General features: G+C 53.9%; 1 protein-coding gene across 4 annotated transcripts in view; it reads right to left on the bottom strand.

The window, feature by feature from the left end:
* Positions 1-23,783, bottom strand: part of PTDSS2 (phosphatidylserine synthase 2) — a 31,335-nt gene that overhangs the window by 5,072 nt on the left and 2,480 nt on the right. Inside the window, exons 2-10 of one of the 4 annotated variants that reach the window (XM_071808671.1) lie at positions 19,228-19,329; positions 14,818-14,900; positions 9,217-9,284; positions 6,950-7,120; positions 5,540-5,590; positions 4,909-5,022; positions 3,398-3,516; positions 2,698-2,812; positions 1,022-1,167 (exon numbers count right to left, since the gene is read on the bottom strand). In XM_071808671.1, coding sequence (XP_071664772.1) covers positions 1,022-1,167; positions 2,698-2,812; positions 3,398-3,516; positions 4,909-5,022; positions 5,540-5,590; positions 6,950-7,120; positions 9,217-9,284; positions 14,818-14,900; positions 19,228-19,329 — 969 coding nt within the window. Of the gene's footprint in view, positions 1-1,021; positions 1,168-2,697; positions 2,813-3,397; positions 3,517-4,908; positions 5,023-5,539; positions 5,591-6,949; positions 7,121-9,216; positions 9,285-14,817; positions 14,901-18,835; positions 18,857-18,884; positions 18,901-19,227; positions 19,330-23,783 lie in introns of those variants that run through there. The other 3 variants (XM_065839232.2, XM_071808673.1, XM_071808672.1) reach the window with 3 other exon arrangements.

The raw sequence follows: 23,783 nt of genomic DNA, 5'->3' as shown, positions 1-23,783 counted from the left end.
AACCAGCAACGAGGCACCGCTGACTGATGACTCCAAACCTCAGTGTGCGCCACGGGCTGCGGCACAGCAAAGGAGCTTTTCCAAGCCAACCGGGAGGAGCGGCAGGCTGCGAGCGTGCTGGGGAGAGGAGCTCACCAGCCAGAGGCAGGACCTCTTCTCACCCCGCAGCTGGAGGAGGGTCCCACACCAGCAGGTGCCGCAGCGAGGGCAGGGGCAGCTGCCGAGTGTCCCCAGAGCCACCTACACAAGGCTGGCCGGCCCTCGTCCCAGTGCGGGGTCACAGCCTCGCGAGGGACCCTGGTCCTCAGCGCCGCAGCCCTAAACGCTGGACACAGACACATCGAACACCCCTGAGCCCAGACGGCACCCTGGGCTTAAGAAGTGGGCTCAGGCAATCTGTGACATTGCTACTAAAGCGTGAAAGAAAACGTGGCTTTGAGAACAAAGCTTCCTCGGGTTTTACGTGCTCTGCAGAAACAAAAGCAGCGAGGACACACATGATGCGTGAGAAGGACACGTGTGTTGCGTACGAGTGCGCTGCAGAGGGTCCTCCGGTCTGCGAGGGGATGTCAGGAGGATATCCCCCAGGGACCAGCTCCAGAACAGAAGCACCTCCAGGAAACGCTTCTTTTTTCAGTTTGGGCCCTGTTGTCCTTCGAAGGCCCACGTAAGGAGTGCAGCTGCTGGGCACCGCTCTGCAGGCAGAGCTCAGCACTGCTCTGCCCACCAGCCGGTGCGCACCGGCTGATTCACACATCACATTCTCCAAAGAGACATCATTTGTTAAAAACTGAGCTTAAACCAGTGCACGCAGAGTGCCCCTAACAACAGCTGCTCTCCAACCAGACACGGTCCGAATTCTACCTCCAAAACAAAAGAACACAAAGCAGATGCTTTGGGATGAGCTCTTTTTGTCCCCAACAAGCTGAACTATTGCCCTGAGAGGGATGCCAACAAGCTGGAGCAATCCAAACCAAGTGAGTGAAGCCCGACAGGGTGCACACACACGGGACCGGCTTACGGGTCGTCCATGAAGTCGTAGATCTCCCTCATAGCCACGCCTCCCACATTGACAAAAAAGACGAGTCGCAACAGGACCAGGTAGTGTTCTGGTGGCATCCAAAGGACAAACTTCAAGTAGAACGTGTTCAGTTCTGCCAACAGAAACTGAGAAAAAGGACATTTTAATGACATTGCAAACCCCAGCGAAGGAAGCCGGGATCTCCCTCTTCCCCCGCCCCTTCACCACCAGGTCCTGCTCAGCGCCGCTGGGCACCAGCAGCTGCAGCCATCGCCAACAACAGTCGGCTTTTCAACAGCCCGTGTGCTGGAAGAGGTACAAAAACCCACGGCAGAAACCTGACAGGCACTGCCTCTGGTTTTGCACAAGTTCACCGGGAGTTTGAAGTACCTGCAGAAATACTGATAACGAACGCTGGAAAGCATTTCACTGTCATTTAGAAGGTGGCTGAGGGAAGCCGGGATACCCAGAGGCAGGAGCGGCACGTCCAGGGCTCTTCTGGGTCTGGTTTTACACAGTTACGCAAACCTCACCACCCGAGCCAGCTCAGGAGGATTGTTCACGCACTTCCAGCCAAGTGTTCGCGAGGGAGCTGCCCTGGCAACGTGAGCCCCTGAGCAAGCACACACAAGTTTCTCACTTCAAAAGAAACGATAACAAGTGGCATTAAGTGTTGTTTGATCCCAAAGAGCGAGCCAACACCTGGAGCTGCCCATGAACCGCCAGCTGGAGCTGGGCTCGGCTCAAAGGAACAGCGTTATACCAAGGACTCCTACAGGTTCCATGGGATCTCGCAGTTGCCAAATCTGCTCCAGCACCAGAACCTGATTTTTCAGGGTACAAAGAGCTGTGAGCGTGCACACAGCAACCATTCGGGGAAGCGTATTGATTTAATGCAGGCACTTTACTTTGCTATGGGAACCCCAGCAATCCGCTGCGCTATGGGAACTCGGCAGACGCTTTGTGTTGCAGAAATTGGGTGACATGAACCCGATCCAGCTGCCCGAGTTCGCCAAGCGCAGGCTGTTCTGGACACGCTGGGGCCTGCGGTCCCACAGCGGCGGAAACGCCGGGTTACGGCGAGAGGTGGGGGTTGCCAAACCAACTGTGTGTCCCACTCCAACCGGGATGGGAGCTGTGCTGGACAGACCCCCCATTGACCACCGCATTTCATACTCCTCACATTTCGAGGTGCTCAACGGCAGCTGGCAAAAAATCCGAGTTCTGTCCTGCACCACCGCGGTAACACAGAAACCGGTTAATGCCCCTGGGCTCCGGAGCCACTACCGGTGTCACACGGTGGTTCTGTTTCACCCAGCGCTAACGCAGAGAGGTTTGGTCGCAGCCCCTCCGGCCATAGCGTGACCTGTACCTGCTTCAGCCGCACAGAAACCAGCCCAAAGCCAACATTCCTGGCAGCAGCATGTACTTGCTGATTTACGTTCACAGTTTATATCGCACACATTGCCAGTCAACACTGTTCAGCCAGCAAGAACCAACACTTACGCAGTGAATCCGCCAGGTGTAAAGCAGGCCTGGGAACAGCCCCTTTCCCACAGGAATCAGGAGGGATCTCTCGTCCAGCCTCAGCCAGAGAAACATCACCGCCTCGGGGCCTCGGCCCGAGCTACCGGTGCTCCCAGAACACAACAGAGAAGCCCAAGAAGCCTCCTTACCACGAAGATGATGCCGCAGACCGCCAGCCACCTGCGCAGGCTGGACGCCGGCTTCCACTCGAACTTCACCCAGCTGTACGGCGTGAACTGGAACACGATTCTCTTCATCTTACCCCTGCAAAAGAGCAGAGCACGCTCTTGTCCTTTCCAGAAACAGCACGAGACACATCTACTAACATTCCCATTTGAGACCTCAAAATGCCTCAATTTGCCCGTAAAAATTACTACTAAACGAGACGAACATTCTGAGTTAAAGAGAAGCCTGTTGTTGGGACTATCCCTCCCACTTCGACATTCCCAGCCGGCATGGTAAGCAGTTTGCAGTTCTGCTTTGCTCAGCAGACACATTACACAACAGGACGGTTCATTACTGGGACCAGACTACAGGGCTCTATGAAATGGTAAGTTTTGGTGTCCCAATTACTAGGACGTTCTGATTACCAGGGAACGACTGCTGACACAAGGACCAAACAGATCCTTGCAGTGGATGGCAGAGTACGATCCTGACTTGGATTCCTGCCCCTCCCTTAGCGATTTCACTAAATAAGCCCATTTCCACAAGCCACTCTCATCCATAGACACCAGGCACTGCTCAGGACAGGTGTGAATTCCTTAATTCACGTGAATTCTACCAGAACAACCCTTCGACAATCAAGGTCTTTGCCCTTTGCCCCTGGAGCTCCCTTCCCCACCGACTCACTTGTACGTAGGAATGTTCCAGAGCCCCTGCCACTTGTAGGTTTTCAGCGACAGCCACGACAGGGTCTTCATCCCGCAGTAGATTCCCAGCCCGTTGCACAAGATCACATCCATGATCCACTGGAAGGAGAAAACCGCGGTGAGGCTGGGGCAGAAGCCCCGGAGCGCGTGAAGGGCAGACGAGCAGGCACACGGACAGACGGACAGACAGAACACCGCGGCAGGAGCAGCCGTGTGCGGGGCCGGCAGCTGCAGGTGCTGAGCGCAGCAGACCTGCTCCCAGCCCCGGTTCGGTACAGAACAGCTTCAGAAACACCAAGAACCCCACAGGAACCCACGGAAGCGGAACGGCTCCTCCAGCCTGGATCTTCCCGTGCCCACCGCTGCCCACGCTCACCGCACACTCCTCGGGCTGCCTTCCAACACAACTCCTGCCTCCGGGCTCAAAAGGTGCAAACACAGCCGCGATTTCTCCTGTGCTCTGAGTGCCAAGAGAGGGAGCTCTGGAGCCGCAAAAGCCCCTGGCTGCCCTCTGCATTCTAACCCAAAGAGCCTTAATTGGAGAAGCGTTTTTGAAGGCAAACAGCTTTGTTTGATGTCTTCATACATAATGCATTCATTTTTATAAATACAACCATGTAGAGAATCATTCCAAACTTGGGAAGAGCTTGTACTGTAAGAATAAAGACCAGCCCACGTAACAGAAGAAGCAGAGCTGCGTGCCCTGAACGCAGATCGTTTTGATCACTCTGGTAACAAATTCACATTCCATCGGGAAATAGAAAATAATGTTTGAGAAGTGTGTCCCATGAGAGCTTGCTCTTCCACAGGGAAACGGGACCACAGCCCTGTCTCTGGCTTGAAGAACCACGCGAGCAGGGTTTTGGGCTAAGGATGGTTACAGACCACCACGTGCGAAGGCCACAGCTTTTCAGCAAGGCCAGCACCGAGCTTTTACAAGCTTTTGGAAATAAACCTCTCCAGCAACTCTAAACACAGAAACATTCGCTGTTTTCAGCGAACACTGAAGAGGGGTTTGCAGGGGGCAGAGCTGGACGTGAACTGCGCTGAGCCTGCTGGGGCTGGTTGGGTGGTTTGTTCGGGCTTTTGTGTGTGTGTTTGTTTCATTTGTTTTAAATGGGCAAGCAAAACCACCACCTGAAACCTTACACACACAGTCTTGACCTCCCTCTTCATTTCAGATTTTACAGTTTGCACCATCACCAAATATTTGAAAATTATCAGCTAAGGCTTCAGATTCTTTCTCGGATGCGAAAGGAACTAAAACCTGTATTTAACCATGTGCAGTAGGTTGAAAGCCCATGGAATGACAGAAACAGTGCCAGCGGTACTATAGACTCCCCACGGAGACGCAGCAGCGCTGCTGAGCTGCACGGTCCCCTCTTTGGCCACACGGACGTGACACCGTTCAGTTCTCAGCACTCCCTTTAGAACGGGGCCATTCAGCACACTGCATCCAGACACAGCTACGCTGCCCTGCGCCGTACGTACGTGATCCCACCAGCACTCGCTGAAGTTGGGAAGCTGGTGCTCCAGGCTGTACTCCAGGAACTCGAACATCACGCTGATGATCATACACATCCACCAGTCCCGAATCATCAGCGTCTGCACAAAGGCACAAAAAAACTCTTCAAATATCCACCACGGCTTCACACCACGCTGAACACCACTACAAACAGGGCCGCGGGCTGAGGAGAACCAGGCACCGCTTGCACCAACACCCTTTAGAAATCCACATCTAGAGGAGCTCCAGAAGCGCTGTAAACCCTGTCTGGGTAGCAACAGCACTGCACTCCCCGCACGCCACATCCAAAGGCCATTCGAACATTTATCTTGCTACAGGAGGCAAGGTTTTGATGTCATTGATCGGAGCTCAGAATGACTGCCGGTGGAGGAGGGAGCTCGCAATGTAGCATCCCTTTGGAAAGAAATGAGGTGACCTAATGTGGTCCAGGGCAAAAACCCGGCCTTTCATGTGTTACAGACACTGAGTCTAGCTCACAGATGACTGCCTAATGTCACTGGTCCCAGAGGCTGGTGTCACTGAGACAGCAGCAGTCGGGCTCTAAAAGCGGAACAGTACTGGAACAGGAATGTGTTGTAACACAAGAGTCATTCTTACCTTCAGGTACCAGCCAAAGAAGTGAGCAGGAACAAATCCATCCAGTTTGTCCTACAAACCAAGACCAGAGTGTGGGTCACTCTGCACTACAAACAATAACCCATTAAGACCCATTTTTTTTCCAAGACAAATGCAGCAATTAACTTCAGTTGTGTCACATATAAATACTGCGTGCATTTCATGAGATTCTCGGTTCTGGAGTACACGACCACACAAGCCATCTGCAGAGCACAGTCACTGCTCTGAGGGGCAGCGGCTGGCGCTGGGACTGCACTGACAAAGCGGAGCCCAGCTCCTAATGCTGAGTGAAACGTTCCTTGTCTTAGCCCAGCTCCTAATGCTGAGTGAAACGTTCCTTGCCTTAGCCCAGCTCCTAATGCTGAGTGAAACGTTCCTTGCCTTAGCCCAGCTCCTAATGCTGAGTGAAACGTTCCTTGCCTTAGCCCAGCTCCTAATGCTGAGTGAAACGTTCCTTGCCTTAGCCCAGCTCCTAATGCTGAGTGAAACGTTCCTTGTCTTAGCCCAGCTCCTAGTGCTGAGTGAAATGTTCCTTGCCTTAGCCCAGCTCCTAGTGCTGAGTGAAACGTTCCTTGCCTTAGCCCAGCTCCTAATGCTGAGTGAAACGTTCCTTGCCTTAGCCCAGCTCCTAATGCTGAGTGAAACGTTCCTTGCCTTAGCCCAGCTCCTAATGCTGAGTGAAACGTTCCTTGCCTTAGCCCAGCTCCTAATGCTGAGTGAAACGTTCCTTGCCTTAGCCCAGCTCCTAATGCTGAGTGAAACGTTCCTTGCCTTAGCCCAGCTCCTAATGCTGAGTGAAACGTTCCTTGCCTTAGCCCAGCTCCTAATGCTGAGTGAAACGTTCCTTGCCTTAGCCCAGCTCCTAATGCTGAGTGAAACGTTCCTTGCCTTAGCCCAGCTCCTAGTGCTGAGTGAAACGTTCCTTGCCTTAGCCCAGCTCCTAATGCTGAGTGAAACGTTCCTTGCCTTAGCCCAGCTCCTAATGCTGAGTGAAACGTTCCTTGTCTTAGCCCAGCTCCTAGTGCTGAGTGAAACGTTCCTTGCCTTAGCCCAGCTCCTAGTGCTGAGTGAAACGTTCCTTGCCTTAGCCCAGCTCCTAGTGCTGAGTGCCGTGCTCCTTGCCTTCCAAGGGACGGAAGCAGAATGTATCCAAGCCAGAGCAAGAAGGTGCGTTTCTCCATCAGATCCCCACCTCGCATCTAGCAGAGCTTCCTAAACCTACCAGCCCACGTCTCCACCTGGTCAACGGGGAAGGTCGAGACAAACCAGAAAGCTGGAGAATCATGGCCTGCTCACCCAGCGCCCAAAAGACTCAGGAGCGCACTTGAATAGTTCAATTAAGCAACGTTTTACCAAAACAGGGTCACCGCGCAGTGACTCCGTGTGTCTCACCCAGATGTTGTGGAAGGGGTCGGTGCCGTTGCCGGGATCGTACAGCAGGCAGTTTCCCCCGTAGTCCCTCTCTGGCAAAGGAACGCCCAGGTGCGGGTCGATGTACTTCATGAACTGCCGCCCGTCCTGCACCGTCTGCAAAGCAACACAGCCACGGCCCCTCGCCAGCAGCTTAACGCACACAGAAGGACCAAGGTGATCGGGACCAACACCATAGCCTCAAATGGGTGGAGTTTTAAAATGTGTTGGAGAAGACATGTAGACCTCAAAGCATCACACAGCATATACACCTGACTGACTGGGCCTCTTTCGCTAAATAGTAAGGAAAAAATGACTACAGAATGAATTTAGGATTTCTCGGAGATGAGAAATCAGTTTGCTCAGCTCTGTCCCCGAGCCCCTGTGCCCTCGCTGTCCGCTCCGGCCTGGCCAGGGCGCGAGGAGGCGGCTGCGGCTCAGGAGAGGCTCAGCTAACGCTGCGGCTCACGGCACGGAACAGAGCGCAGCTGGAGGAACAAACAGCCACTTCAAACAAGGCCCCACTAGCAGCACAGGCAATAAACCTGCAGCAAACAGCAAGGAAGCAATGATCACAATATTAGTTACAAGCAGTGACCGAAACCTGAGCTAACACACCAATAGCTCACATACACATCTGCTGAGCGTTTCCCAATGAAATTGCCCACGGTTGCAGCCGCTGTTTTACACCACAAGTCGTGTAACATCTATGACAGAACAGCAGGCAGCAAAAGCAGGGCAAGGGCAGAATTAGTGAATGGCAGTAATAACACAATCACAGAAGAAAACCAGCGAAGTCACTCTGACTGTACAACAACCACGAGCGAGCCTGTGTTTGCTTTTGAGGAAGTGAAGTCACTCACGGACTCAGCGCAACCTCAACCTCGTGTAAAGCTCTGCAAAGCCGGGCTGTGTTTTTAGGAGCTGAGGAGCAGCCGGGCTGCTGGGCACAGAACGGACGGGCTCAGCACCCCTGCTGGGATCCCAACTACAACCGTACCAGCAAAGGGAAATTACATGTATTACTCGCTCCGAAACAAACAAAACCTGACAGTTCAGTGTTCTTGAGAGCTCAGCACTGACTTGCGGGGAGGCTCAGGAAAGCCAAGCACAACGAGAAGTGCTGGAGCCAAAGGAAATCTGGGATTAGCTGGCAAGGGTTTGATCAACATCAGAAACCTGTGTGCAAAGCACATGCCCTGTTCCAGCAGAGGACAGGTCCTGACACCCTGAGCTGCCTCCCCAGCTCGCTTGGCCTCTAGAGGCAAAGGAAGAAAACTGCTCATCCCTCTGCCATCTCGAGCGATTTTTAAAGCTACCCGAGGAGCGTGTGCTGCTCCTTGCACAACAGGTTTAAAATACAGCGCACCAAGGGTTCCTAAGATGCCAGCAAGAAGGACCCGTCTGGAAATGAACACCTGGGGACTCAGACTGGAACCCAAGCCTGAAAAGCAGGCGGGCGTCTGAGGGCACAGGACCGTTACCTCCGTGGTTCGGCACCGTGGCACTCGCGTTTGGCTTCAGACCAGGCCGAGATGATCCAGCCATGGGCCCGAGGAAAGCGGAGTCTCCTCCAGCACCTCGAGCTCTTCCTCGGCACTCAAACGTGACTCGCAGTGGTGTAAGCGCACACACGGCAACGCCGTGGCTGGGTAACAGTGCCGGTTCACTGCTCTCGCTTACCAAAATAGCCCACTGCACTTCTCAGAAGTCACAGAATCAAGCTCAGTTTACTAAAGGATGGTAAAACACAACGTGCTTGATCTGGAAGTACCGATAGCTCCTAGAAAACACATCATCCTCAGTTTGCTGCCGCTACACAAAGTCGTGTAGGAGGTTTCAATTCATTGCAAAAACAAAAGCTCAAAGCACTTGGCATGCCAGGTAAAAGTATCTGAAAGACCAGAGGAGCTGACAGGCTGCAGGACAGGGACGGGGAGCTGTCCCCAAGAGCACGGCCCAGCGGGGACGGCAGCAGGACCGCCAGCTCCCCACCGCTCCATCCAAACAGCTCCGACCCGTTAGCATCATCCAACAGCTCCCGGCTGCGGCGTGTGACCCGGGCTGGGAGCTGTATAATATTATAACTTTTCCTCAGTCTAGAAGTCTCATTAAATAGCACAACGATCTGATGTCACAAAAACGTGAAGTGCATCTCCTGCAGTCAGTGAGAAGCCCCAAGAACACCACACAGGATTTTACATCCACATTAGACCGGCAGTCAGCAACCAGAGGTCGAAGTGACTTACCTGGAAGAGTATGAAGATGAGGAAGAGCTCGTAGACAACGCTGACACACAGCCAAAACCTCCAGTACGCTACAGAAACAAAGGGGACGTTAGCGAGCCTTCAGCAACAGCCGCGGCCAATTCTGCGCTCACTGCAACCTCACTAACGCCGCTCAAAGGGACGCTCCCAGGCGGCGCTGCAAACCCTTTGTAAACCCAGCGATGACGTGCTCGCCGTCCTGCCTAAGGAGCAAGTGTGTAATGTGCCAGAGCTGAGAACAGGCCAGGGTCCGCTGGGAAGCCCCTCTAACTGGTGCAGTGGAGATGGGGCAGAGAAAGATCCATCGGTGGACTATGGAACTGCTGATTACCGTTTAGTGCCCGCACACCGGTGATGCCATGGAGGCGAAAACCAACAAGCTCCACCTCTGAAGAGACTAAATGCACACCGAGGAACTCAGCAAGGTTCCAAGGGACGTCTACATCTCTCAGTAACATCACAAACTGATCGCTTTGGAATGATTTTGATGGACTTTTCTCCCCGTGCTTCCTGGTTACACCAATAAACCAGAGCTCTCCTTCCACAGGCACACCCAGGGGACAGAACTGCACTGGGAAAGGGGAATGGGGACAGTGGCTCCGGCGGCCGAGCGCGGCCAGCGAGCGGTTCCCCGCGGCGCTGGAGCCACGAGCCTCCATCACACCGCGTGTCCCAGCCCCCGGCAGCTCCGGTGTGCCACTGCGGGAGAGCGGGACGGTGACACCAACAGCGCAAGAACTAAACACAAACTCCAGGCCTGCAAACACACCCGCCAGCTCCGGACCCGAAACCAAGGAGCCGCGGTGCCGCAGAGCTCCCAAAGGCTCGCCCGCCCCCCTCTTTGCCAATTCAGCCTCAGGCAGCAAAACCAAATCCACATTTTCCAAGCCAGCCTGCTCTGACACCATCGTTAAAACAGACAATGGGAGAAGGGCTGGCTTTTTCAGCAAAACTGCTGAATTCACATCACCGCAGCCCTACTTTACACTGCCAGGGAAAATAAGCAAGGAGGTGGGGCCTGGATAGCACCCGGTTCAGAGCTCTGACAGCTTCCATGGGAAATCTGGACGTTTTAAGAATGTCACTTAAAGTCTACAAATGTAATTGTCATTTCTCAATCGTGCAACACAATGCAGCGTCTTCCTACAGTCAGTCAGGAGATGAAAAAGCAAACCCTCCTGTCTCTCTGGAATGCAGCTCAGGACAAACAAGCAAAAGCTCTCCACTGGTGACAGGATTGACTGGGAGAGAACGTGGCCCCAAACCCGCACCACTGTGCTGCTGAAAAATAGTTCAGCTTGTCCAATGCGAGTCTGCAGGACACAGATAGGGTGGTGGCTTTCTTTAAAGTGATTTAAAAGAATCAGTTCGGTTTGGTAAGGTGCTGTCTGTCCTTCCCTATAATGCTGTGTACCTTGAAGGGCAAGCACCGCGTTCGAGGCAGAGCTGAGTGTTCATTAACAGGATCCTTCATTAACGCCATCCTTCATTAACGCCATCCTTCATTAACACCATCCTCCCACGAGAGCAGGGCAGCTTCCTGCAGACCTCAGAAGGCCCTGTGTGACAGGGTGACAGTTCCACGCTGCTCAGCCAGACCGGCTCTGAAGCCATGTACACACCGCTCGAACGCACCACGCTCCGATCCTTACGGGAGCCTCCCCTCTCCTGTGTGCACAGGGCTCTGGTGCTGGGCAGGTGCTGAGCGGGCTCAGCGATGCCCCACCGTAACGGCAGATCCGGTTACAACGGAGCGTGCTTTCTTCCTGCCTGAGTACCCAAGAGGCTTTGAAGACCACTTTACACGTGTAGACGTACAGCAGAAACAAGACGTTTCCCAAGCTGCACAAACACCGTGCTCCCTCTCCTCCTGGCCTGGCCCCAGCTCTGGCTATAGTTATTTTTGGCAGGCCTCTAATATTTGTTTTCCTTACACGCACTTGTCACCACGAGCCTCCCTCAAACCAGGTCTATCTTCTTGATTAAGTAGGCTTCAACTAATCACTGACACACCGGGCAGGGCAGTGATTACGGAGCCGCTGCAGGAGGCTGTGAGCTCCGGATGAACGTGTAACAGGCGCTGCCTGCCCCAGCGCCACCAGCGCCTGCCCAGTCTGTCCGCACAGCTCCCCGCTCGCCCTGCAGAGCCTCCCAGAGCAACGGAACGAAACCTCCGGCTATTCGCCCGAGCAAGGCGCTCACCCGAGAGGGCTACGCGCGGGGAAGCTGCGAAGGGCTGGCGGAGCGGAGCGGGAGAGCCGTCTGCTCAGCGAGCGCTGCGCCGGTGCTGGGCTCACACGGCAAGTCCAGGTTCAAAGGCAGCGCTGGGACCTGGGAGCCGAGGTGACCAGGAGCTGGGGACACAACAGCAAGCCCTTCTCACCCCTCCTAGCACTGCGGGGCAGTCCTGTCCTTCCGAACTAATGCCGAACACATTAAATTCTATGCTAAGATAGAAAAACAGGAGTTAAGTTCAGCTTGTCCAAATCCCCACAAAGGGTCATTCCTTCCACCCGGTCAGTGGAAAAGCAGCCGGTTAGCCACCACTGTCCCACGACACTTCTGCACAAGCAGCGCCGAGCACCCAGAGGCCTGATCTGTGCCAGGAGCGCTCCGTGCAGGGGCAGATCGCGCGTTGTCCCCTGGACACAGCGCTAAGGTCAGGATTTCTCCTCTAGAGCAACAAACCGCTCCGTGCAGGGGCAGATCGCGCGTTGTCCCCTGGACACAGCGCTAAGGTCAGGATTTCTCCTCTAGAGCAACAAACCGCTCCGTGCAGGGGCAGATCGCGCGTTGTCCCCTGGACACAGCGCTAAGGTCAGGATTTCTCCTCTAAAATGACAAACCGCTCCATGCAGGGGCAGATCGTGCACCGTCCCCTGGACACAGTGCTAAGGTCAGGATTTCTCCCCTAGAATGACAAACCGCTCCGTGCAGGGGCAGATCACGCGTTGTCCCCTGGACACAGCGCTAAGGTCAGGATTTCTCCTCTAGAGCAACAAACCGCTCCGTGCAGCCTCAGAACCTCACCCTCTGCTCCCCAAGCGCCCCGTGCCCTCATCTGTCCAGTCGAAATAACTGCTGGCACAGGCTGGAATATTAAAAGCTGTTTCTTAAGGCATTAATAATTGTCATGGAAAATGTCTTTAAAGTTACAATGTGGGCATGTTATCTTGACAAAGACAATAAAGCATCATTAAGCTCTTACAACACTGGGCTATTTGCACGTTCCAGGTTCCATAAAAGGAGCTGGCAATAAGAATGAGGAACGTCTTTTATTGCAAACACCAAAAAGTCATCGTGTTGACACTGACTTTATCCACAATTAATTTTATGATGAAATGCATTCTGCTCCCCAAAGCTGGGTGTTCCCCCACCAATGAACAGACCCTCCAGCTGAGTTTGAGGTTCATGCCCTGCACAGCGCTGCTCCCTGGCTCCAGGCACTGGGTTTGGATGGAACCACAGGCCTTGAAGCCAACGGTTTACAGAAAGGAAATGGAAAATGGGATAAAAACCAACTTAAGTTTGTAAAGAAGTCTTGCCTAAATACTCATACATACCTATTTTCATCATAATCCTACATTTCTGAACTACAGTAAAGCAGCTGGTGCAGGTCCACGTAGCAAATGATTCGTTCAACTAGAGAAAATTGGGGGGGGTGTTGAAACCAGCAGCAGAATGGTGAAGCTGGGTGAGCCGCTGGCTGAGGCTGGCAGCGCCGGTACCAGCAGCAGGAAGGCAGCGGATGGCACCCGCGCGGTGCCCACAACCGTTTCGTTAGCGGCCTCAGTGAAAAGTAAGTGAATAACAGAAAGCACAGGGAGCAGCAGCAGGGACGGCAGGGCCAGCGGAGAGAAAACCAGCTGATCTCGGCGGCCCAGGGCAGCGCAGCGGCTCAGGACGCAGTTTCACACTCCGAACCAGTGAGTTTTCCAGCTGAACCGGGCTCGTGTTGGTGCCAGCCACTCGAGATCGCTGTAACACAGCGGGAAAGGCAGGTGCAGTGCACGGCCAGCAGGGCTGCCCGCACTGGGACGCACGGACACTGACACACAAACACCCCAGCTCTCACTCCTGCAACAGCCTACACGTTCTGGACAGCCACCTCAAAATAAAACACCCCAAGACGGGGACTACCAAAATGCTATGGGGAAAGCAGGCTCACATTCAGAGGGGAAACTAAAAGCAGAACTTGTTGTCTTAGCAAAATTTGTTTGCTTTGGGAAAACCAACAGTGAGCTGGCGTGTGTGAGCTGTGTGTAAATAAACCAGGTGGACGGACAAGGAGTAAGAGCAGCTATTTAAACAGGACATCAGGCGCAGAAAGCTGAAGTGACTCTGAGCTGGTCAGAACTGGGTACACACACACTGCACAAGAGGGCTCCGAAAACCAGCGCGAGGAGCAGCGTGGAACCGAGCTCCTGTGCAGCTGCGGCTTGAGGAGCCGATGTAAGATGTGACGTGGCCGCGGTGACCCACGGCCTCCTCCTGCCCTAAAAACGGCAGCGGCCTGTGCCGCGGTGCCTTCCCGGGGAGATCCCTCCTCAACGGCACCGCTCGCTGCCCAAACGCCCTGTAACGGGAGAGCTGGGAGCCCCGGCACAGGGGGAGGACTGACACCCTCCAGCAGGCACCGCCCGTCCTGCTGCCACCGAGGGTGCCCGCTGGCCCAGCCAGCCGCCCCGGCCCTCCAGCCCAGCCGCCCCGGCCCTCCAGCCCAGCCGCCCCGGCCCTCCAGCCCAGCCGCCCCGGCCCTCCAGCCGCCCCGCACGCCATCCCCGGCGGGCTGGAGACGGGGGAGCCAGGGCCAGAGGCAACACGAACGCGCTCGGACCTGACGTGACTGCGCACGCGGGAGGCGGCTCGGCCGCCCTGCCGGTGGATCTGCTGGCGCTGCCGGACGCTGCAGCGCGGCCGCTGGTGCCGGCACAGGGGGCAGGCGCTGGCTCGCTCTGCGCCGCCGTTCGCTGCACAGATCTCTGCTCTCCCATCCAATCGGTACCGCTTTGGTGTGGGGAATAAAAATGACAAAACCACCGGATGTTCTACAGCTGAGAGCACCCCAATATCACTGGTGTCCTCAAAAGGAGGAATTTGTTGTACAGGAGGAACCAGAATTGACTGTAACAGCAGGGAAAGGCTAAAAACTGCTATTTCATTAAATGCAAACTTGTGAATAAAGCCCCAGGTTTGCAGAGGTGTGCTGTGCGCACTGCTCTATTGAGGTTCCTCATGCAGAATAGCATCCTAAACTGGAACATTAAGGTTTTGGCATAAGAACTACTTGGAGCTTTATCTGACCGTAGAAGAGCTTAATGCTTTCAGGAATATTATGTAAGCCTATATAAATTTGCTTAATTCTTTCCCAGTGATCCACATCTAAAAATAAGCCAAACGATCCAAGATATTAAAATACCTGGGTGGAAGCTGGGAGGCTATGCAGTAAGTGTGCAGTGTTAATTAAGCTATATTATTATTATTTAAATTACCACTTACCTGCTCTACAAGCAACCCAAATACTTAGGCTCACCATAAACCATTTATCTGAAATATCTGAGTGACTTAAGTGACTGAAATTACCTGGATGAGGTCTTGAAAATGGTCCATCTTTAGCTTGTGTAACTCCAAAACACAGGAAAACCAAAATACTGGCAACGATCCCTCTGAAAGGGAAAACAGAACAAAGTGATTTCGCTGCTCCATCTTCCTCTCGAAGTCACCGACCCTATTCCCCTGCTCGAGCGCTGGCTGTGGAGATGAGATGAGGAGATGAGCAGAGGCCCCAGGTACGTGGTGCTTGCAGGGGCCACAGACACCCATCATTTTGCTTTCCTTGATAACGTGTTCCACAGCAGAAGCAATAGCAGACCACTCGTGCCGAACACTTCACAATAGAACACAAAAGGCTTTATAGAAACTATTTTGCAACAGTCACCTCTTAGTACAAAACGTTGGTGCTTCCTGAAAATGCCTTTTATCTGACAGATGTAACTCAGTTATTTTGGTTGCTGGGAAGGAACAGAAACAGCTACGGAATGAAAACAGCGAACAGATAGTTCTGTCACGATTTTCAAAGATGAAAACGCTAAAAGGGTGTTCAGCTGATCTCAAATAAGGAGAATATTTGGCGTTCTGAGTCAGTGGTCTGTATTTGGAAACAGCAGGACTACAACCGTACAGAAAGGCTGCATTCTGAGCGCGGTACAGCACGGATGTCCCCGCTGGCTGTCACTGCACTCAGCCGTGAACCGCGGTGCCCAAGGTGATGCTTTCAGGCCTCCTGAGGGCCATTAACTTCCTGAGCCGGCATCCCCAGGGGAACCTGCAGTTGTGCTCCTTTCCTAAAGGGTCCCGGGGGGTCCCCAGGACACGGCCAGCGCACCCCTGGAGCGGCGCGTCAGGCAGGCGCTGCACGGGAAACGTGCCTGCCGAAACCGTTCAGCACTAACCGGGCAAGAATGGGAGGACACGGCAACAGTTTCGTTAGCACAAACGAGCTATTGTGCGCGTTATTTTGAGAGCTGATTCAGAGCCACAGGACAATGAAGCTTGTCTGTGTCTGTACGCCACCCTTTGTTGCAGGCTCTTACCGTGACATCTCCCTGTCCCTTCCCCGTCCCACCTCCAGCGCTGTGACTGGTACAATCCCCTCGGCGGCACCTCCAGCTGCAGAACTGGCAGATCACACGTTATCACATCCGCATCTGTGTGCACGGTCCTAGTGACCTTGGACTAGATTTACACATAAAACATTACTATAAATCTTATCTTGAAAAATAATTCCTCCTTTATCATTGCCCTAATGTGTTGCAGGAAGAAAAAGAGCACTGAAATGTCAGTGCACAGCCAAACGCAAACACAAATCTCAGCTATACACACCACACCCCGCGATCCCACAGGCTCAGCTCTGCTTTGTGTCCATCCTTTCTCCCGATGGTTTATCCCCCGAGCCCGGCCCGCGGCTGCCTCTGCGGCCACGGGAGGAAGCGCTTTCACACGGGAGAAGGTGGGACGTGGTGACAACCTCCTGCTCCAGCTGCCCCAGGGAGCGGCAGCCGCAGCACAGCGATGCACGCACTCTGCTCCAAGCGCTGGTGCGGGTCCAGCAGGCTGGCAGCCCTCGGCAAGCGGGGAACAGCGGGGGCTGAGCGCCGGCAAGCGCGGGCTGAGCCTTTGCAGCCAAGCAGCGCAACACTGCTCCACTGCCGGTGTGCAGCGCCTGGAAATACAGGAACACGGCAGCCAGAGGGGCCGCTCCACGGTAACACGGCGGCTTCTGCTCATTAAGCGGGCAAGTGCTCCCGGGAAATATCTGCACACAGTGACAGCCTCACGCGGGCCAAAATTTTAGATCAAAACACACAATAGCTCCACGTTAAGACTGAAAAAGATCTCAGGGTAGGATGAGGTCTTTGAAGCTATGGGGAAAAAAAATGAAAACGTGAAAATTTGGGATACAGATGTATTGATGCATGTTGTGACCATCTCACCTCTGCTCTGAAATGCCTCTTTTTGTTCAAACAGACACTTGGAGAGACACATAGAATCGGTTGGGATCAATGAGACGTAAGAAAGCAGCAGACACACGGATGCTAGAGAAGGTGAGAACAACGGCTGGGATGTGATTTGAGCTGGGATCCTCTGAGCTTAGTGGTGCTAAACTTGGCCTAGTGCTTACTGCAAAGACCTCGGGAAAGAGCTTTAACTGAGCCCCGGCGGGAGCTCACTGAGCACGGACTGGGCAGGGGAAGGTGCCGACCACCAGGCCCCTCCACGGGCCACGGACCCGTGCGCTCTGTCTGCGCCGATCTCCGCTTTGCAGGAGCAATGATCTGGCAGACAAGCACCACCTCGGAACTCCGCACGTACCTGGAATGACTGTGGCAACAGCACCAGGGTGCAGCGTGTGAGCAGACAGAGGTGAGTCCTCCAACACCAAACCCCATGTTTGGAAGACTGTAACCATCCTCAGGATGCTGCTCATCAAGGGGTTGTACAGACAGAGATGCAGAAGGGAGCAGAGAACATTCGCTACTCGTTGCCGGTATGATGCTGTTCAATTGATTTTACCAACTGGACACATTATTCCCTGCACTGCACACGCAGAAAGCAACCTCTATTTCACAAAAGAAAGGTTACTCAGCTGGTTAATCTTCTCTGGTTTGGTTTATGAAAGCAGTAGAGGCTCTAATCTCGATAAGAAGATACGGCGCTGGGTGACCTCAGATCTGTATTACTCCCCGGGGATGTGTCATCACTTCTCTTTCAGCTTCTCCCCCCTTCCCCCGCCCTGTCACCGTGTCTGTCCCCTCTGCCCGCTCCCCACTGAACGGGGAATGAACCAGCGTCTGTTCACACGAAGCCGTGCAGAAACCCCCCAGCTCCTCCGTGTTCCGGCCCGTTCCGGCCCACCCATACGAACACAAACCCCCAGCCCGGCACACGGGTGAGCGGGAGTCACAGCAACTCCAGCTCTTGGGCACCTGACAGGAGAACAACCGCGACCAACCCATGAAACACCCTCACTCCTGCATCTCCGCACCCGTGGACACTACATCCTGAGTCACTCTGAACCTTTCATGGCAAGGGGAAAAACCACCCTGAGATTTAAGAAACCAGACTGGGAGAAATCAATTACTCCCATGCTCACAGCAAGGATGCTTCGCAGTCTGTAAGCACATGTTTAATTTTTAAGATACCCTTACATTTTTAAAAGGCCACTTTTCTTCCCCCTTTTTGTTCCCTCGCATAATTCTTTAAAAACAGGAGAAATTCAACTACATTTAATCCGTTTAAATTACGGTACAAACGGATCACACGGGTAAGACATCTCATCCCAAGTTTCAAAGAGTTTCCCTTCGGGTTACAAGTTCTCCTGTTGATTTTCAACAAGTAATGGTCTGTACTGAAATCTTGAACATCATTTTACAGGACGGGCTTAGGTCAGACAAATTCAGTCACAGCTGACATCATTCAGAAAGCGAGGTTGTTTCACAAAAGAGCAGCAGAATCACAGCCAGACAAACAGCCAGTACCGCAGGCCTTAGGGAGTCTTGTGTTGTGCTTTAGATCACAGGCGGCGGGCACCAGCTATGGCAGAGTGACGCTAACCTGATTAGAAACTGAATTCCAGGACCAGCATCAAAGGAGCTTACAGACTTATGCCTGGGTTTGTCACTTTGCGAGGGGTCGGGCGTCTAAAGGAGTTAATGCAAAGGTCATTTGAGGTACCTTGTCCACAAGGTAAAAGCACGTATGGTAACGTGTCCATATGGAGACACTGTTCTTACATTCAACGTACAGAAACGTGTCACACACCTGGTGGTGTAGGCTGTGTGCTGGGGGGTTTATGTCACACACCTGGTGTTGTAGGTGGTGTGCTCGGGGTTTTATGTCCCACACTCACCTCTTGGTGTTGTGGGCTGTGTGCTGGGGGGTTTATGTCACATACCTGGTGTTGTGGGCTGTGTGCTGGGGGGTTTATGTCACACACTCACCTCTTGGTGTTGTGGGCTGTGTGCTCAGGGTTTTATGTCCCACACTCACCTCTTGGTGTTGTGGGCTGTGTGCTGGGGGGTTCCCCAGGTCACACACTCACCTCTTGGTGTTGTAGGCGGTGTGCTGGGGGGTTTATGTCACACACTCACCTCTTGGTGTTGTAGGCTGTGTGCTCACGGTTTTATGTCACACACTCACATCTCGGTGTTGTAGGCTGTGTGCTCAGGGTTTTATGTCACACACTCACGTCTCGGTGTTGTAGGCTGTGTGCTCAGGGTTTTATGTCACACACTCACATCTCGGTGTTGTAGGCTGTGTGCTCAGGGGTTTATGTCACACACTCACGTCTCAGTGTTGTAGGCTGTGTGCTCAGGGGTTTATGTCACACACTCACATCTCGGTGTTGTAGGCTGTGTGCTCAGGGGTTTATGTCACACACTCACATCTCGGTGTTGTAGGCTGTGTGCTCAGGGTTTTATGTCACACACTCACCTCTTGGTGTTGTAGGCTGTGTCCTGGGGGGTTTCTTCAAGCAAGGTTACGTAGCCCAGCGCACACGTGAGGATGAACAAGACTGTTAAGGTGTGAGCTCTCCTGCGATTTAGAAGAGAGAAAAGTGGATCAGGAAGCAGAACAGCTCACATCTTCACCCGCCAGCGAAGGTGCAGTACGTCTGACCAGCGGTCGGTAACGGTACAGAAGGTTCGGTGGTGTACAGCACAGAAACCGGAGTTCTGGCTGGCGCCGGTGCGGCTCCAAGCCCGACACAGCAGCTTGCACAAGAACGGGCCCGGCTCACCGCCCCGCGCTCGGGGTTAACGAACATTCGGACAAACACCTGCCAGCGAGCCGGAGCAACCTGAGGAAAACCAGCACCAACATCGAGTTCTAAAATCCTCCAGGCGTCCCTCCTGGTTTGTCAGGCACATCCTCGATGGTGCTGCCGCACAGCTCTGTTTCGAAGCCTCTTAACAAAAACTGCAGCAGACTGAGAAGACTAAATGGAAGGGAATTCACTCTATAGCCACGGGAATCACACACTGCAAGCAAAACCAGTCATTTAAAAGGAAAAAAATCTGAAAGAGAACAGTTGTGGTCGTCAGAACGACGACGCTGCCTCCAGACGCCTCATTGCCAGTAACTCGTACAGCTCCACCTCAGCCCCGAGGAGCCGGCCAGAGGTTACTGCCCAGGGTACCGCCGGGGTCACCGCCGCAGAGCCACCCGCAGCCGGTTCTGTGCCAGCGGCTTCCAATGAACCCCCCGGTGCAGCCGGTTCTGTGCCAGCGGCTTCCAATGAACCCCCCGGTGCAGCCGGTTCTGTGCCAGCGGCTTCCAATGAACCCCCCGGTGCAGCCGGTTCTGTGCCAGCGGCTTCCAATGAACCCCCCGGTGCAGCCGGTTCTGTGCCAGCGGCTTCCAATGAACCCCCCGGTGCAGCCGGTGCTGGTGAGGGGTTTCCAATGAACCCCCCAGTGCAGCCGGTTCTGGTGAGGGGTTTCCAATGAACCCCCCGGTGCAGCCGGTTCTGGTGAGGGGTTTCCAATGAACCCCCCGGTGCAGCCGGTGCTGGTGAGGGGTTTCCAATGAACCCCCCGGCGCAGCCGGTTCTGGTGAGGGGTTTCCAATGAACCCCCCGGTGCAGCCGGTTCTGGTGAGGGGTTTCCAATGAACCCCCCGGTGCAGCCGGTGCTGGTGAGGGGCTTCCAATGAACCCCCCGGTGCAGCCGGTGCTGGTGAGGGGTTTCCAATGAACCCCCCGGCGCAGCCGGTTCTGGTGAGGGGTTTCCAATGAACCCCCCGGTGCAGCCGGTGCTGGTGAGGGGTTTCCAATGAACCCCCCGGCGCAGCCGGTTCTGGTGAGGGGTTTCCAATGAACCCCCCGGTGCAGCCGGTGCTGGTGAGGGGCTTCCAATGAACTCCCCGGCGCAGCCCGTGCTGGTGAGGGGTTTCCAATGAACCCCCCGGCGCAGCCGGTGCTGGTGAGGGGTTTCCAATGAACCCCCCGGTGCAGCCGGTGCTGGTGAGGGGCTTCCAATGAACCCCCCGGCGCAGCCGGTGCTGGTGAGGGGTTTCCAATGAACCCCCCGGCGCAGCCGGTGCTGGTGAGGGGTTTCCAATGAACCCCCCGGCGCAGCCGGTTCTCCGTGGTGCTCAGCGTGGGCCGGTGGGGGTGACCGGGCAGAGCGGGACAGGACGGTTCCGCAGTGGCTGAGTGCGACACGTGTGCCTCCTGACCATGACCCCCAGGATGTTCTCACCTCGCACTGCCTGCTCGCTCTCCCAATTTACAGTTGAACGTTCCTTTCCTGCTGAGAACCATTTCCTGGTGTCAGTGGGAACCGGGCAGTTAAGGACAGGTCACAAGGCATGAGTTCTGTGTTAAAGGACTGCACAACATCCCGTAACACAAACTAGTGAAATAACACCGGTATAAGCATGAAGCTTAGAGAAAATAAAAGCTGTGAATGAAGAGAACTGTTCAACAAGTATTTGTATGTGCCATCTCTTATATTCCTATATCATTTGGTAACAGAAGCTAGCACTACATTTTGGTGTTTTTGCCAGAAGACCAAAGTCTGTCTGTATTCAAGTTGTACCGCATGATAAACCAGAGATCACCCAGGGTTTCTGAGAAGCCCCTGGTTTCCCTTCAAACATGGCAGTGACCTGTGTGAAACTGCTCTGCAGGTTACGGCAAGCGCTACTCCGCACCACAGCTCCAGCCTAATCCAACCAGGCACGTCTCCCAGCATCCCCGTAATCCCGCCGGGAGACACATGCAACACCCCGTAAGCACACCAATCCTCTTCTGCCGCTGCTAAAAAGGTGCTCGGCATTTACCGCTCACCTTCCGCGCACCCAGAGGACACGGGCTGGGCGGCTCCAGAAAGAGAACCAAACAGAAACACAGCCCAAAACACAGCGAAACAACCCGGCAAAAACCCCACCGCTAGCAGAAACACACAACAAAGAGAACCACGAATGCTCGCAAAAGTAGCAAGGAATCAACGTGTAAAAAACACTGGATCCAGCTATGGAACGGCAGGCAACCCGGCCATCGCACACTTGATGGTCATTGAACGAGCACGAGACTGGGGGCCTGTTTTGTCACCTACAGTAGTTTAACAACCTAAACACGGTCACCTCAAAGGGGCAGCAGAGCAAGGGACTGAATTCAGCGCTCCGATTCACTTAAATCAGAGCACGGTCTTGGTAGCTGCATTTATATCCAGACATGATGGATACAAAACCAACCTGTGTTTTGCCCACTGGCGAAGGGTACGTTAACTGCAAGGCTACGCATTGTATTTCATGCCTTGTTTTACTGTTTTCTGAAACCAGTGCGTAAGAGGCCGCTCAGATAACCCCAGAAAAGCTGTCTCCCTCCGCACACCTGTGCAAAGCCAATGGCTTTGTCAACCGCTGGGTGCTCCGTGAGTTGCCGAATAATCGGTTACTGGCGCCTCCTCATTCAGACAAACCCACCAAGGATGGTTCCGTTTCATTCCTTGCTGGGGGTTTGTACCAAAGGAAACCATGGGGGCTTTGGAGCCTCCTGCCCCTGCTTTGGGTTTAGTTTTGGTGCCACAACCATCAATTTCCCCGCCCAATGATGAACTAGAGGCCGGTATCTCCTCATTCCCCTTCAGCTCGGGCTTCACGTGCAGCCCGAGCCAGATCCTCTTGTAGCAAGTTCTCAAGGTGGCAAGCCGTGGAAACCCAGGAGGAAGATGCTCTAGATGGGTTTGTGTGTGCAAGGAGCGAGCTGGCGGCTCGGGACAGAAACGGCACACGGGGACAGAGCGCTGACAGCCACCATGGGCAGCATGGCCTCACACAAACCACCCGCACAACACACGCTCCCCACCCTTCCACGGCTCCGGAGCTGGAAACATCAAATAGAAATCCACAGAGACTGCACAAAACAAAGCATCGAGCATTTGCAGTAGCCAGAAAAGTGAACTGCACACAGAAGAAAGGTTTGTGCAAGCGAAGGCAGGACGAGCTAAACCGCGTCCCAAGGGACCGCTTCCATCTCCACGGGCACTTCACCAGGCACGAGGAAGGCGGCACGGCCCGGAGCATCCCCAGCAAGGGGAGGCAGAACTCAACAAATCCCCAACTACCAAAACGCTGGAACATGAAGGAGCTCATTGTTCTGCACTGTATCTTTCTGTATCTCACACCTAGCTGTTCCCCATTGACTCACTGGGGCATCTAGCTGAAATAACTCAGTATGTTCTCATAACAACACCTCTCCTGCTCCCTGAGCTGAACACCAAGGGGGCTCATCCAGGGCACAGGGGTAACTCTGATTCCAACCTCTGGTTTTCACGGCCATTCGTTCTTCTGTCACATCCAGAAACCACAGGTTTTTCCAAGGAAATCACTATCAAAGCTTTTGTTTTCCAAATAAAGAATATGACCAAAACGACCTAAGGAAATTCCATCTCCAGCACAGCCTAAAATCACGTTAAGCGAAGGGGACCGCACCCTGATTACCCACCGGGGTTGCTGTTTGTCCCAGATGATGCAATAACACCAAACACAACGGCGGTGGCTGAGAACGCCCTGCAGAGGATCTGTTCGCTCACCTTTCTGTCCGCTCGCTGACGGGAACAGAGGTGCAGCCGCTCCAGCCCGCTCTGCCTTCGGAAACTGCGGGAACAGCCACTGCCAGAGGAGAGCACCCGCCAGCCACCCCGCTGCTCCCGCCCCTGCCCGTCCCCAGCCCCTGCCACACAACCTCCTTCTTGATTCCAAATAACGAGAAGCTCATAAAAGCATTTCTAGAAGAGATTTTACAAGATGAATGAATGTCAAAGCTCTCTGCCCTCCACACGCCAACACATCATCTGACATGCTGGGAATCCTGAGCAAACATGACAAATGGACAGTACGATAAATCTATTGCTTCAACGGCAGAACAGCGTTTCAGTTATTGTGAAGGATAAGGAACGGAAAACACATCCAAATAACTCTAAGCTGACCAACATTTTGACATTCAATATCAAAATTGTAATTAACAGACAAACAATCCTGTT

The sequence above is a fragment of the Patagioenas fasciata genome, chromosome 5 (genome assembly GCF_037038585.1).
Source record: "Patagioenas fasciata isolate bPatFas1 chromosome 5, bPatFas1.hap1, whole genome shotgun sequence".
In the NCBI taxonomy this organism is placed as follows: Eukaryota; Metazoa; Chordata; class Aves; order Columbiformes; family Columbidae; genus Patagioenas; species Patagioenas fasciata.
Note: the sequence above shows the minus strand (reverse complement) of the source record. Positions and strands in the feature narration are given on the sequence as shown.